This window comes from Pagrus pagrus, assembly GCF_965226575.1.
Source record: "Pagrus pagrus genome assembly, chromosome: 8".
Classification (NCBI taxonomy): domain Eukaryota; kingdom Metazoa; phylum Chordata; class Actinopteri; order Spariformes; family Sparidae; genus Pagrus; species Pagrus pagrus.
The window spans coordinates 25,837,326-25,853,516 of NC_140192.1; the positions used below are offsets into that span (position 1 = coordinate 25,837,326).

At 43.2% G+C, this 16,191-nt stretch overlaps 1 protein-coding gene across 4 annotated transcripts in view; it reads right to left on the minus strand.

The window, feature by feature from the left end:
- LOC311261987 (tetratricopeptide repeat protein 28-like) overlaps nucleotides 1-16,191 on the minus strand; it is a 199,026-nt gene that overhangs the window by 25,778 nt on the left and 157,057 nt on the right. For all 4 annotated transcript variants that reach the window (XM_084361064.1, XM_084361063.1, XM_084361066.1 and 1 more), the window contains 3 exons: nucleotides 13,309-13,816; nucleotides 2,372-3,168; nucleotides 1,690-2,234 (listed from right to left, as the gene is read on the minus strand). In XM_084361064.1, coding sequence (XP_084217190.1) covers nucleotides 1,690-2,234; nucleotides 2,372-3,168; nucleotides 13,309-13,816 — 1,850 coding nt within the window. The remainder of the gene's footprint in view (nucleotides 1-1,689; nucleotides 2,235-2,371; nucleotides 3,169-13,308; nucleotides 13,817-16,191) is intronic.

Below are 16,191 nucleotides of genomic sequence, written 5' to 3' on the forward strand. Positions count from 1 at the left end.
AATGTCAAACAGTTACTGGTGTCAGCTTCTTAAATGTGAGGATTTGGGGTTTGTCTTTCACATTAACGACAGTGAGTGAAGAGTATTGGGGTTTTGGACTGTTAGTTGGACAACATGCAGTTTGAAGATATCACTTTTGGTTTGTGATGAGCAGTTTCACAATTTGTTGACATAAAGATGGAATGATTAATTAATTGGGAAAAAGATCAACAGATTAATCGATAATGAAAATAATCATTAGTTGCAGTTCTACTTGTTACAGAGCACCAATAGAATGTCGAACTGCAACGATCGATAAATCAATTATATATCAATGATTAAAGGAACAGGGGGGTGTATTGATCTGTTTGAGTAATTTCTTTTAGAAATAAAGTCAAAATTCTCAGATTTCAGCTTCTTAAATGTGAATATTTTCTGGTTTCTTTACCCCTCTGTGACAGTAGACTGAATAACTTTGGGTTGTGGACAAAATAAGACTTCACATTATGTCATCTTGGGCTTTGGGAAACACTGATTAACATGTTTTCACCATTTTCTGACAATTTATAGACCAAACAAATAATCCATTAATCAAGAAAATGATTGACAGATTATTGATATTAAAAATTATTGGTAGTTGCAGCCCTATACATGGAGCGCACATTGAGTAAAAACACCAGATAATTTCAGTTTTGCTGTGAATGAAATATAGATTCAGATGTCAAACACACTTCTGATAGCTGCTGATGTGGACAGACTTAAATGTGAGTGGAAGGCTATATGAGAAATGTCTGAGCTCTGATGTGAAATATAAAATTTAGCTTGTGTTGGAAGGGTAACTCTGTTTACCATCCTTTAATGCGAGATGGGTCATCTGTCAAAGGATCCTAGCTTCCATCCTCTTTTGTATGTTTTGACAGAGTGGCTTTCATCCCATCTCAACATTTTATTTGCCTTCACAGCCTTCAAAAAGACTTTATTCACATTCTCAGGCACACCAACAATTGGCGAATGCCGGCTCAAATGGAGCATTAAAAGAATAAAAGCCCTCAGCTTAATTAATGTTGTGTGATAATGTATGTGTCTGACTAAGAGCTGTTAGAAGACGAGAGGGGTTTGTGTCTGATGTCTATTATTCCCCTCTGAACTCATGCATGGCTAATACTGCTGTGTGTGTGATTGCTGTGGTGCCATGCCGATGAGAAGAATAAGAAGAAAATCATCTCCGAAATGAGGATTTCTGCAAGCCTTTCGTGTTTTATTTTGCACCGTAGTCTCCTAGGATGCCATCAGCTCTTTGACGTATGAGAAGAAATAGACGGAAGAAGAGACACAAGATGTGTAAGAGGTTGCCTCGAAATAACTGCTTCCCTCAGTTTCAGACGTCTGCGTGCCAAAGCCTCTTTGCATACAGATAAGACCGGGGCCACTAGGCTGCTGCTGAGACAGCTAGCACCGGGCTCATATCCGAGCTGTGCTCACCAGCAAGGTGTCTCAAAACTGTGGTGGTCCTTGATAGTGAGCGCGAGGAGAAAAATAGCATGCAAAGTAGGATTACTGTGATTGCTAGTAATACCCAGCCAATACAATTATCTGCGAATGCAACAGCAAGGGAGAAATTGACACTGCTGTGTTTCACAAAGACAGAAAGTATTTATCTGGCAATGTGAAGTATTGAATTTGAATGCCTTTCATTTGAAGCAGACTCACCTGTGTCCATTGCCTAACCCTCTGTAGGCCTTCTCCTGGTCCTGCATGCGGTTGAGGCTCTGGGCCACTGACAGATATTGGTCATAGTACTTGATGGCTTCCTCGAAGTCACCCAGAGCCTCATAACAGTCTCCCAGGTTCCCATAGGCCCTACCCCTGTCCATTAATGCCTCGTTGCCACTCAGCTGCTGTAAAGTGGCTAGCTGCTGCTCCAGGTAGCCAATAGCCTCCTCCATCACGCCTACATTCATTTTCGTGATGCCCATATTTCCGTACACTTGAGCCTCCACGACGGGATCCTTCAGCCTCCGACCCAGCTCCAGCTGCTCCTCGTAGCTCTTGAACGCCATGGCGTACTTCCCCAGGGCCATGTAGACAGCTGCCAGGTGACCGTGGGCTTTGCACTCTCCTGACACATCGCCTAGCTCTTGATACACCTCCAGCTCCTGGGTGTGATAGCCAAGAGCTTTGTCATATTTCTGCACTAGTCTGTAGGTGGCCCCGAGGGCGGCATAGGCACAGGCCTCCATCCTACGCTCCTTAACCTGAAACAAGACAGAATTTTATGAGCATGGGGGATGTGAGTGAATGATATCAAAATTACGCTCCACATGGCATTTCCTATTTGTATGATTAACTGTTCTAGTATATGTTGAACTACATTCATTATGTGTGGCCGTACCTGGTGAGCTAAGGCCAGTTGTTGCTCGTAAAACTGAATGGCTCCAGCCACATCTTTTTTACAGACAAATATGTCCCCGAGGTTCCCCAGAGCTCTGAAGCGAGCCTGTGCATTGTTCAGGGACTGGGCCAGTGACAGCAGGTATTTTTGACACTCCTCCGCCTTAGTAAAGTCTCCCAAGGCCTTAAAAGCCAGACCGAGGTTACAGTAAGCCTTGGCCTGACTCAGTTTGTCATGAAGGTCCTTGGCCAGAGCTAAGTCCTGCTCATAGTATTTGACGGCATCCTGGTAGTTGCCGAGACAGTAGTGGGCATAACCCAGATTATGACAAACTTTTCCTTCACTCTCCATGTCTTGGAGGTCAGGGGACAGGCGGAGGTACTGCTCATAGTAGGGCACGGCCTGAGGGAACTCTCCTCGAGAGCAGTGGAAGTTGCCGAGGTTGCCCAGAGCCCGTGCCTCGCTCTGGACATCTCTGAGCTCACGAGCAATGTTGAGGTGGTTCTGGTAGTGTTGCAGAGCACGGTCATGGGCTCCCAGGGCTTGGTAAGCCACAGCCAGGTTTCCATGAGTGGAGGCCTGTGAGGCCCGGTCATTGACCTCCATGGAGATCTGCAGCTCCTGGCGGTGGTAGCGAACAGCCTGGTCAAAGGCTCCAAGGGCATTGTAAGCATTACCCATGTTCCCATAGGACCGGCCCTGAGCAGCATAGTCATTCAGCTCCTGAGCAATGGCCAGGTGTGTTTTGTGGAGTTTCAGTGCAGTCTCATAGTCCCCCTTCATTTGGTGGATGATGCCTGTGGTGAGAGGAGGGAGAGCAAGGGGACAATGTTAAAGACCTATTCAGGGAAAAATTGTAATTGAGGAGAATTCAAGTGCCTCGTCAGCTCTTCATGTACAAAACAAGTCATTTGGTTGTTAAAATATGCACTCTGAGCCATCTGTTCTCTGCTTACACAACACACTCTCCCACAGAATTATGGTCATTAAAATGTAGTGCAATCAAACAGAGTTATTATAACACCAAAATAGAATCTTTTGATTGTGTAAGCTGTCTTTGATGATTGTGTCTTAGAGGGATTTTACCAAAATCAACAACTTTTCCACAGGGTTGGAAACGGTTGTGGGAGAACAAGAGAGAAAGACGGAGGAAGTAAAAGTGAGAAGGAGTGTCGAGAGTTGATGGAAAGCTCAGCAAACAACTTTAGAAAAACGAGATAAGTGTGGAGCAACAATAAATAATGGAGAACCCGGTGCATTGAGCGAATTATCTCTGATAAAATACCATCCTCTGAAAAATAATAGCTTTACCCCACAGCCGGGCAGCCATCTGGCAAACACGCACACGCACACACACACACACACACACACACACACACACACACACACACACACACACACACACACACACACAAAAACAAATGTGTACCCACACCCACATGCACACTGGCAAATACACAGCAGAGAGTAAAGAGACATCACTGCATATCTACCGGATCTCTCCTCCTTCCCTCTGAGACTCACCACTAATCTCTGGGTCTCTCTTTTTGCATTGTCACCCAGCCTTCTATGATAATAATGCATTGATAATATTAAAGCTCACTGAGAGAGAAGGCGGAATGGCTGCAGGCTGGCAGATGGAGACAGAAAAAGAAACCAGCTGCAAGGAAAATAACTGAGTCCTTCATACAGCCTGGCCATCATTGCTTTGCTGCATCAGCACAGAGACTAATGGGCTACTTCAGTAGGACGGGGGTACAGCCACTGATGGGACACCAGGGATGGAAACGGTTCTGGAGCCAGAGTGGGTGGGAACCAGGGAAGGAGAGGGGCTCTGTGGCTTGTGGTGAGTGTGTGATGGTGCCGCCGGGATTAGTTACCGCCATGTGTGTTTTCCCATTTATTTCATCCGAAACCTGCCACATTATGGGCCTGAGCACAGGCTACATAAACAGTGGGATTGAAACTAAACAGAAGGCTCAAACGACTGCAGAGGTTCTACAATCGATGTGGATATGTATTCAGATGTTGGCTCAATTAAAAAACAGCACATTAGGCCAATGAGGATGGAAAAAAAAGTTTTGGCGCCTCTACAGCATGAGCCACTGTGCTGCACATTGGTTTGTATATTATTACATGCACACATAAAGTGGATACAAGCTTTTGCAGGTTGGTGGTGGACATAGAAGAGATTCAAAAAAATAAATATTTCACTCTAAATCGAGTCTAAATGAGGAGATTAGTTTCAAACATCCTTAATTGGGTGTCTGAAAATTAAACTGAAAAAAAGATCCAACAGCTTTTTTTCTGCTGACAGATTGGATTCTGCTGAGAAAACATCATCAAAGAACGTCTGTCTACTTAATTCAGACCATGATTCAGCACACCGCAGACAACCACAGACAAATCAAATCTGATGTGCTGTTTGTTTGCTTGCTTGTGTTCTCAGGTTAAGGTGGTACAACCTGAAGTGACCTTGTAATCATCAGGTCATCGCCCTGAGGAGCTGGTATATGCTAGGCATATCTGAGAGTAGAAAATGGAGAGAAGTAGTGCTGCCAAATAATACAGGAAAAATTGAAATTGCTCATGACATAACTTCACCATGAAGACTTCCACAATTAGGGAAATCTGAGTGGTTCTTTGGAGCATGTAAATAGAGTAAAACTGTTTTAATTTTTGAGCCAAAATAAATGAATTAGGCATAAAACCTCTTGGATTTTAAGGTTCTGCTGGCACACTTCCTACACCTTGGAAAAACCCCACAGCTTCACCTTTCCTGGAAGTCTTTCCTAAGGGTAGAAGCATTTTAAGATTCACAGCAGGCTACTTGGAAGAGCACTGACAGCCCTCGCCACAAAGTCACTCCCAAGGTTATGCTTTCCCCAACGGAGGCTGATCTTGCTGAGGATATAATGCCTTCTGATGTATTACCAGCAAACAAGTTCCATGCTGCAGGCTAAAAATGGATCAGGGGCTTGGTGATGGACGGAGGGGTAGAAGATACAGCAGGGGCAGAGGCTGGGGGTGTATGGCAAGGGTTCGACGTTGGGCTTGGAAGCTGCCAAAAACTGCCATAAGCCTTAGGCTATGCCTGTAGCCACACTTGAAGCAAGGAAATATTTTCTGCCCCCACCCATATGGTAAGAGGATTACAGGACCCTTTGGGAATAGTATCTAGCAGGATAGTAAATAAAATCATACCAAACATGCCGCTGAAACACCAAAATTGGAACTAGTAAGAGGGTCTCGCTGAAGTGGTCACTGTGGCATGCTGTCCAAATCAAAATGACCCCAACAAAGCATCAGTCTTGGGATTCAATTTAACCTCAAATGTTAACAACATTGTAAGCCTGTGGTGCATACAAAATGCACTTGACTGTAACATATAAAATAATATGGCTCAATCATTTCTCTTTTAGCGCACAGCTTGAGACAATGACTGTGAAAAAGCAGGATAAAGCCCACACCGCATCAGTCAAACTCTTTTATACAGGGCCCTATCCATCCAGAGCCCTCTCCATCCCCCCATAACCAAAGACATTAAAAGCATGGCGATGTGTTGTCACTTTTCATTACACAGCTGGCTGTACATAGAGGGATACGCTGCAGTGATGACTTTGAGGGATGGTGTCATGTTCTGAGTAAATCACTGTGTCATTCTTCCAGGAGCTATGGAGGTCCAAAGCGCTGCTGCCTACAGTTAGCTAAGAGGATTTTTACTAACAATGGTGCTGCTGCCACTGTGGTGGCGTGATATAGAAATAGAATAGAGATGACCAGCCTGAGCCCGAAATAATGACTTGGGTGTGTTCCTCATTTATATTTTAGAATGAGGTCAACATTATAATTTGCATTCATGTTCGAGGAGTGAAAACCAGAACAGGATGTTTGTGGAAATGTTGATGCCTATTCAGGTCTCAGCTCAAGGAGATTGGCATGTGTAAAATACCAACAGAGGGAAGCCAATCTTTGGAGGAAATTCCAATGAGACAGGGCGGTATTCACGCAACATTTTATCCTGCCAGAGCTCACATATGCAGTTAAATACTTCTGAGTTTCTTTTAAAATTTCTAGATTGTTTTGTCACCATGAAAGTATTTTGTAAAGCTGCTTGCAGCTACAGTACTTTTGATGAAAGAAACAAGTTGTGGGTTATTACTAATGGATGCAGTGTGTCTGAAGCGAAGGACTAAAAGGTGAAGGTTAAACACACTTCAACTTTTATACTTTTATTACTTCAGTTTTAATGCATTTGAAGGGATTTATGGAATATTTTTATTTTGCGTCATTGCACTCTGCCTTCCAAACATCACAAGACTGATTTCAACATCATCATCAGTGCATATCACACACAACAGATGTGGGAAGAAAAGGCGTGTTAGTGTCTCGTATCTGCAGAGACCCTGCAGCCCTCTGCCTTGATTTTCTTATTTTATCAGTTTGTTGCGGTTTGGGACGCTTTACCAACCCAAAATGTCGGTATTTGATGTTCTGGGAATGAGGCTCAACAATCAACTATCTGTGTGGTGTGTTTACGAACAGCTTGGACAAATCCTACTGATTCTACCTTTAAGTTTAATAGTCTTTGAATTATATTAATATGATGTGAGGTTCATGTGACCTACTGCTCCTCAGGGATGCCCTACAAGTTTTACTACATTGTACACTGTATGTGATAAACAAAGAACCATCTTCATCATGAATTTTTCCTGCAACAGGCAAAGTGAGAAGAACCACAGCATCCAAACTTTTTTGGCATTAACTTTGTAGATGCTCTATAAAAATAATATATGCGTATACGAATAGAAATAATTCTGTTCTTCCCCCACACAGTACTGAAAAGTATAAATCGTAAATAAAACTCTACTGTGAAGTAAAAATAACGTCACTATCAGCACAGCGAAAGTGAAACACCAGATTGAAAGGGGTTATATCAAGTACAGTATATCCAACATTTAAAGGTGATATATGGATGACTTAATCATAATATGGAGGATTATTTTCATAGAGACTTCTATTCTAAATATGTTTATGAGGATTGAAGTGTGAATGGAATATGAGAGACTCCTTTGTGATAGGCAAAGTGTCTTATATTAGCTGTATGAGTTGTACAATATACTACAATAGTGTGTGTTATGATCTGTGGGGGGAAGTAGTGAGCTGAGACAGACACTAGATCCTGCGGGGTCTGCCAGAGTAGCAGAAGGGGCGGAGCTGAGGGTCTGGGCTTAAGGTACCAAATCCTCACTCGCAGACACAGACGTCTCGTATACTCTCACTGACAGAGAGATAGGAAGGAGGGAGATAAAAAAGGACAGGGTATGGATAGATGCATGCGTCCTGAGTGGGTGGTATGTCACCAGAAACACACAGACAGTTGTACTCGTCCTACTACAGCATCAACTGAGCTGCTTTTCTTTCTGCTCCTGCTGACCCTCAACCCACCTCAGCGCACCAACCAACTGTCGCGGTACTGTCCACATGCATGACATTGGATTCCTCCTACTTAAACCAATAATGTTCAGTCTCCAAGTCTCTACTCGACTCGTTTTGCACTGCACAATCTCCTCTCCATTTAGGACAAGATCACATTTCATGCTGAATTTGCAGACGTGCTGAAAAAAGCTCACGAATGCAAAAGAATTCTACAGCTCTTTTGTTTCGTTTAATAGCTCCACAGTAAGTAGAATAATAACTGCATACAGTGAGCTAAACTTTAGCGTAAGCACAAACACTAGGAGTGTGTTTTGCAGGGCCTCTAGTCCAGTTTTTGGCATGGTCCTTTGTCGGAGATTGAAGGAGGCCTTGCAGGGGGAGGCAAGGAGCGTCTGCTGCTTTTCCAACAAACAAAAATTTGGGGCCAAGCTGCAAAGATCAGATACTGTAGTTAGCAAAGATCTCTCCAAGAGAGTAACAGAAGACTGGCATCCTTTAAATCCCACCACTACTTCACCTCTTCTTGACCTATTTTTCACATCGTCGCCTCTTTCCTTTTGCAGACCTGTTAATATTTACTTAGGGTGTTTACCCGGTCATTAATGGCGAGTTGAAGATGTCACCAATCTCAGATAAATGCACTTTTCATGTTATTTGCTAGGCTCTTTGCCTGTCTTTCTCCTTACAGCTTTCTTTCATTCATCCTGTCTAGGCCATTAGGCTCGCTAAATTCCTCTGTAAATTCAGCACTCTGCTGCTCGCCTTGCTGGTCAGACTAATAATATATCTACAATCACTGCTGTTTCAAAAGGCTTAGGTACAAAACTGAATAATCTCTACGCTCCGGTACCCCAGGCAAGTCTGGTCCCTGTCTGTTTGTTCCTACTGAAATCAGTTTTGAAAAGGTACAGGATTTATATTCGCACAAACACTGTTGCTGTCATTATGATGATAATGATGATGATAGAGATGCACTTGTGGTAGAACCATGTCAAGATAAAGGACATGCATCTCATCTACTTATCATTTGCATGCAATTCACTTAAAAGGCTCAGCTGACATATTTCCTTTCACGATTAGATGCTAAGAGCTCGCAGTCTCAGGGTCAGTGTTACTACACTTGAACACAGCTGCCAACAAATACAGCCTGTTAAAAATACAAATCACAACGCTTAATCTACTGGTGTGACATTGTTCCTGTCAGACATGTTACAAAACCTGGTAATCAGATGTCTGGACAGAACAGATTTCCATAACTGATTTTGTGGAATGCAGATTCCAGCACTCATTCTCACATGACCCTTAAATGGAAAAAGCTGTTAAGGGGTTTTAGCACAAAAGGTCTGAAACTAATTCAATACAGAAGTTCTATCCTGTGTTTTTCAGATTGATGAGGTTTGATTGCAGAGCATCCCAGTGCTCATTGTCTGATTCTGTGTTGTTTTGTGAACTCTTCTTCCTGTTGTTTTCCTCTTTCTGTTGCTTTGTTTTCGCGAGCATCAGCAGAAAGCATTCCCCGGGGATGCTGGATGAAAAGAAGTGGGAAAAAAAAAAATGCTTAATTAGGCCTGTTACCGCCAGCCTTTCTATCTGATGGGGGTCGACATTCAAGTGACTTCTTTAAGACATATGGTCAGACGAGGAGGTGTGAGTTGAGGAACAGCGAGCGCAACAAAGACGGGGCTGAAACATAAACGCTAACAGACAAACTTATTCAAGGTCTCTTTGAAGTGAAATGCAAGAGGAAAATAATACAATTTAGATTCTGTTTCATGAATACCAGAAAATGTGAACTACATGGGAACCCACCACTTCAGTCCTCTCCCAGATATTAAATATTGCTGACTAGAGGGTGAGTTAGCCAATTAATGAATAATAAATGGGGCTGGAATGCAACATTTTCATATCCTTTATAGGTCAGAGTGTGCTGAGCCAGGGCTGCTGGTACCGCTGGGCATCATGGTTTGATATTAAAGCATGGCGATCTCTATACAAACGGTACCTCAGAGCCATGTCAGCTGCTGCTCCACCCACACTACACGCAACATTAACGACGAGCTGAGAGGGCATAATAAAAGTTTGCTCCTTCCTGCTTCTGCAACTTCTCCTTCTTCGTCTCTCTCGCGCAGTGTTTTTTGCTTTTATCGCAGCTCGTTAATCTTCACTCCATCATCCTTCCCCTTTTAGTGCATGGCGTAATGGCAGCATTTTTTGAAGTCTCAAACAACATCCTGTTAGTTTTAGCCCGTATCTTCTTGTGCTAAGGAGGTTTGTGGGCGCTGATGACGGAAAAACAACACACGCCCCACTGCCGCAAACAAAAAGAACAACAACAACAACAACAATGGGCCAATTACAGACTGACGCTCCACAACCTCCACTTCATTCTCTGTTATCTTCATTATTCAGCTCCTCTTGAATCAGCTATTAAAGGTAATTAAGCGATTCATCAAGTCAGTTTCAATTACTGGGAGCTTGACAGCTGCAGATTACAATCAGTAGGGGTGAGGAGGAGAGAAACGGAGAGAGTGAGAGAGGGAGGTGTCAAAAACTGGAAAACGAGGAGAGAACAAAAATAGCAACCGATCAGGCGGCACTGAGACGGGCAGGAAGTTTGCCTGGGTGTCAAGAGGTTTTGCATCCACATGATGCTCCAGCTTGTCCGGGCCGTGTCCATAGAGCAACAGGCTTCATCTGCTACCACCCACTCATTTAGCTTCTGTGCTGTCACCAGCTGGTGGTCTTTGACACCGCATCTATACTTTCATTACTCTGTCATGGACCAGAATAACTGTAATGTCGCAACTAATAATGAATAAGCATCGTTGCCATCGTAAAGGCCGTCATACTATGGATGGGAATACATTTGCTGCCTGACATGTAGTGCCCACTCGTAATAAAGCTCACATGTACTGTAGTAGGATCATAAAAATGTTCTCACCAGTGCCTTTAATTTATGACAACCAGTTACCAGCTCACTTTTAAAATCAGGTGTGTGTTGGCGCTAAGAGCCTCCCAGGATGTGCGACCATTAGGCCGGTCAAAGGACGACTTCAATTTATGTTTGGCTGATTAACCCCACTCTCCGCTTGCTCACTTTTATACATTAGGTTAAAGAATAATTCATCTGGGGGGAACTATTATGCCTTTTAGTTGTCCATTAGAGTCAGGTTTACTACTGTCTTGATGGCTATCATAAGTCACCCAGCGCAGATTGTAATTGCTGGACTAAATACAGGAAAATTGGCCATAACATGTATCTCATGAGGAACTGAATATCCAAAGGGACACCTTTATCCCCAAGGCTCCTTTCATCATTATGTTCACAGACTCCGCAAGGTTACCTCGCTAATAATTTCTTCTAGCAGGATGTGGCTATAAGATATTGGATTGCAAAGGGGATAATAATTACATTTTAAGTTTTAATCAAAACAGCATCATATACTTAATTTTTCCCATCTCGTTTTTATTTATCTCCGCACCACTTTTCATTTCAAGATGTGATTAAGTCCAAGTCAGTGTGAAGGTGAGAGCAGCGTAGATTAAAGAGATTTCCCATGAAAATATATTTTTTTTTACGGGGTGTATTTGGACCCTGACAGTTTACATTATATGTTGGCATTCTATCACACAGAACTTCTGGGCTCATGAATTACAGTTGGCTCCAACATGAACCATCTTCCTCCCTGACTTCCATGCAGAAACCTTGTACTCCATTACCTGATTCTTACATAATCTACTGGCTGCCATTCACTGTAGAACGTAATGCAACCATTAAAGGGCAACTCCACCAATTTTACAGGTTAAAGTCTTGGGGACGTGTAACAGTAGTATAAAGCCTTTTGTGGCTCCAGAGGAAGCTGCATGCAATCTGATAAACTGACTGCCTCCAGTGATGTCACTCAGTGGCTAAGTTGCATCGTGGGTAATCTAAAATTGTATCTAAAACAACTTTACATAAAACTTAAAATTGCTGACTGTTGCATACAAGTTCCAAATACAGGTCTTACTAACCATAAAAAAAAATGAAAACAACAATAATCAAACAGCTCATTTACATGAAGCAAACAAAGGGATGTAGCCAGAAGCACAGTGGAAACACTAGCAGGAAGCTCTCATACTGTATCCCCAAAACAATAAATGAGTGCCTAGGACACCTTTGTTTCTTTTTATCTCTGTTTCAGTGGGCTAGGTCAAATGTAGCTAAAAAAAAAAGACTCTCATAAATTCCCATGTTGAAGCAAACAATCAGTAAACCCTTACCTACGTCCAGTCTGCAACATTTCATTCTATCTAACAACCAGGTGCTTCCTTATCTCTGAGGATGTACTAACACAGATTTATCACACAGTTTGTGCTGCTGGACACTGACCTTTACTAACTGAAAGGGTCAAGGAATCTCAAAGGAAGACATTCATCCACCAGGCGCTGTACATGATGTGTGTGGATCTGAGACGATGGCATGATACATGGAACAGGACTTGCAGTATTTTAGGGATCCTACTCATTAATCTGAGGAGAACACCACTACCAAAGTCAGTTGTGTGTCCCTGGGAGATTCACTCCAGTGATCAATACTCATGCTCATCATCATAATCATACTTTGGAGAAAACAGTGTTGCTTGATTTAGCTCAACTATCACACTAAGGCCATGTTCAGACCAACAACCGAGGGTTTCAGCCAAAAAAAGACAGCGCTGAACCTTACCTAACACTTGCCCCAAAACAATGTACTTCCAATTAATACATGCAAGTATAAATTCCTAGTAGATTACTTTCTATAAGGAGGATAAAAATAATTGTTGCTATATTAAAGGTGCAATATGTAGGAATTGTGTTGCAAAGCATGTTTAGCATGCTAACCAGCTAGCCTCATCCAGTTCCAAAGCTCCTGTGTTACAAACAAACACCAACACTTCTTCACTGCTCTGCGCTCCCAGTCCAGACTACTAGCTACACGGCTAACTCAGCTAACTAGCTAAAAGGAGCTTCAGCTGGCAGCAGTTAGCTGTTACTCTGGTGATATGCTGCTCCTTATTTGTTTTGAGTATGAATTGAACAGGTGGTCAAGTCTTACATATTGCACCTTTAACTTTCCAGTGTTTTAAAATCTCATCTAATAGCATCAGGAACCATTGTGCAGTGTCTCGTCGTCTGTAAATATTATGGATGTATTACTCAAACTGGACTTCCTTGATTTCAATCACCTGACTGGCTACTGAATCAACACGCCCAACACAGAAATATCTTTGGTCTTGCTAATCAAACTCACCTCATAGTAATCTGACAATACTACTGTTTGAAACATGTAAAACAGAGTTTGGATTTTAGAAACTATGGCTGGTTATGATTTGCTCAACTTTAAGACAATGATAGTGATATTATTCAGTATACTGTATGTTGAATTGAAGGATGAAGGAATGAAGGAAGCAAATGGTCTACCATGAGCATATGGAAGACTCTGGTGTTCATGCTATTTTCCTAATTTGCATACATACCAAGATTGGAGGAGGCCCTTCCTTCTGCCGCCCTGTCCTTCAGACCCTCAGCTATAGACAGCTGCTGTTCATGGTACTGCTTGGCCCTCTCCAAGTCCTGCATGCAGCGAGCAGCATGACCTAGTCCTGCGTAGGCTCTCATCTCAATGGACTTTTCCTCCAGCTCCTGGGCGAGCTCCAGAACGTGAGTATGGTAGGACATGGCCTTGTCAAAGTTACGGTGGTAGTGGTAGGCACTGCCCAGGTTGCTATAGGCCCGGGCTTCCTCTCGCTTATTTTCCAGGGCCTTGGCAATGCCCAGGTGCTGCTCATGGCATTGGACAGCATTTTCAAAGTCTCCCATGGCAATGTAGACAGCTCCCATGTTTCCCAGCTCACGAGCCTCAGACAGCTGATCCTTGGACTGCTTGGCCAGCAGGACACACTGCTTGTGGCTTGCCAGGGCATTTGGATAGTCCCCTATGGCTGTATATACATGGCCCAAGCTGCTCAGTGCCATTGAAGCAGCCTATGGATGGAGAGACAGAAAGGAAAGCATATAAGGAAAACAGACAAGGTAATAAAAAATTCTCAAATAGCTCCATTAATTATACCCACATTCCATCAACAGTGAGTCACTTTGTTGCCTTTACATCACAGATTTCCCACCCATATTTAAACGTCGCTTTAGCCAGAAGCACTACACATGAAAGGAATAAAAAGAAGAAAAAAATCAGAATTCCCAAATCTCTGAGGAGGCTTACTGCTCAGAGACCAAACAACAAACACAACCTGATTTGATTTCATCCTTGCAAAGTAACGAGGGGGGTAAAGTGTGATGCAGATCAGCGCAGCAGCAGGCTTGTTTTAAAGCCGCCAGTTTGCCCACTGCAATCACGCTTCATGGCGCGCCACCGCCAACGGAACAAAGACACTGCTAATCAGGGGGGAGAGGAGAGGGTTTTAGCTTCACACCAGAGCGGTGGGGGGCCGACTGGCTGTCTGACTGAATGCTGGCAAGACCTCTCACTCTAAAATCAGAGAGAACAATATTCTGTATATTTTCATCCACTCCATCATCCATTTTCTCAAGCAGTGTCCACCTGTGAAAATAAAACTACAATGAACACTGGCTACGACTGCAGAAGGAGAGGTGTACCAGTAAAATGGCAAAGTTTCAAAAAATGCCGTCTTGACCTCTTATGTGACACATTCACTGCAGGCTTATTAACTGTTTATACAGAGGGTAAACAGCTGGGAATTGGGGTCAGCTGTCTTTGTGTGAACAGATGTTCAATTAATCATGCAGGGCCAGCTAATAAAGCATCTCCTTCCTGAGGTCCCACTCTGCATCCTCCAGTCAGGAAGGGGGTTGGATGGAGGCCAGCAGAGAGGACAGACACTCTGACAGTGAAGGCCACAGTACTGCCCATCTTGGCTAGCTTGGAGCCTCAACAACAGGGATGACCTCGGTCATCTTGGGGGCATTTGGAGTCAGACAAGTGGAAAGTCAAACATCAGCTACAGTAAAGGATGAACTACTCAATGAAGTGTCAGCTGTAAGATGTTTATGAAAGCAGTTTTCATATCTGTATGTTTCAAAGCTAGCCACTTTATATTACAAAAATAATTCCACAAATACATCAAGATGTAATTTGAAGAAATGCGCTGCAGAGAGCAGATGATGCTTTTACTTTGCTCTAGCGCCATATAATGAAAATATTGAGCCCTCTAAATAAATGAAAAGCAAAGCACATTGTTGAGAAAAAAAATCAATGCAACAGACGACTTCTAAAGATGTTTATAAAGACACTTTTCTTTGAATCTTTCATAAATTCTTTTTCTAAACACACACATACACCCCACCTACCTATCTTTCCTTCGTTTCACATAGCTGCTGATGCCTGGAACCAATTACCTGCTGACATAAGGACTTCCAGCAGTTTGCTCAAGTTTAAAGACTCGACAAGGCATTATACAGGCCCAGGGAGGCAATTACCCTCCGTCACAACTGTTGCTGTTTCATGTTCCCAGATAGCCTATCTAGGGCTGCTCAATTACATGTGCCTTTTGAAGCTTCGCTCCATCTCTCCGGCTAAAACTTCCACTTTTCTGAGCAGAAAACAGAGAGGGCTCCTCATCTCTGTCTGTCTTCAACCGTGTGCAGTGGGAGACAGAAGGAGAGAAAGCGAGATGGGGGAGCGCAATCTTTCTCCTGTTGAGATGAGTTGCTCTTGTGATCAGTGTCCCTCTAAAGTGAGACTGCAACGCTGCATTTTCTCCTCAGATGGAAGCCAAGATAGGCAGATAATGAGGAGCCAGCCTTGCCAGTCACAGAGGATGCACTGTGTTTGGCTCAGGGACAGACACTGGGACCATATCTCCCCCACTTCTGACTGCAGCACTCTCCCAACACTGCTCATTTCGACTCCCCACCAGTATCACAAAAAAAACCATTCCGTCTGGGAGAGAAATAATTGCCCGAAATACATAATTTCTGCCAAATTGACTTCATTCTAATTTGATTCCATTTCTTTTCTGCACTTATCTTTCCTCCCTCCCTGTTCTTACTCTCTCTCTCTCCCACTTCTCTCAATCCATCTGCAGAGTCAGATCTGATTGTGTTTACAGAGTCCAGCCCTTCTCCGGATGTGTGCTGATTTGATTAATCCTAACGCTGTGCTTTATAAACTGTTGATAAACCGCTGGCTCTTATCAGCAAACACATTTTGCACCAAGGGTCTCCTAATGAAAGGTAAACTAGTTCTGCCTGGGAGAGATGAGAAAAAGAGAAGGGAGGCAGCAGGGGAGGGCTGAGATGACATGTTAATCAGAAATGCTTGGCTCCAACAACATTATTTCATTTCTCTCCTCTGACAAGGACAGCGGTTTAGGATTCACTGC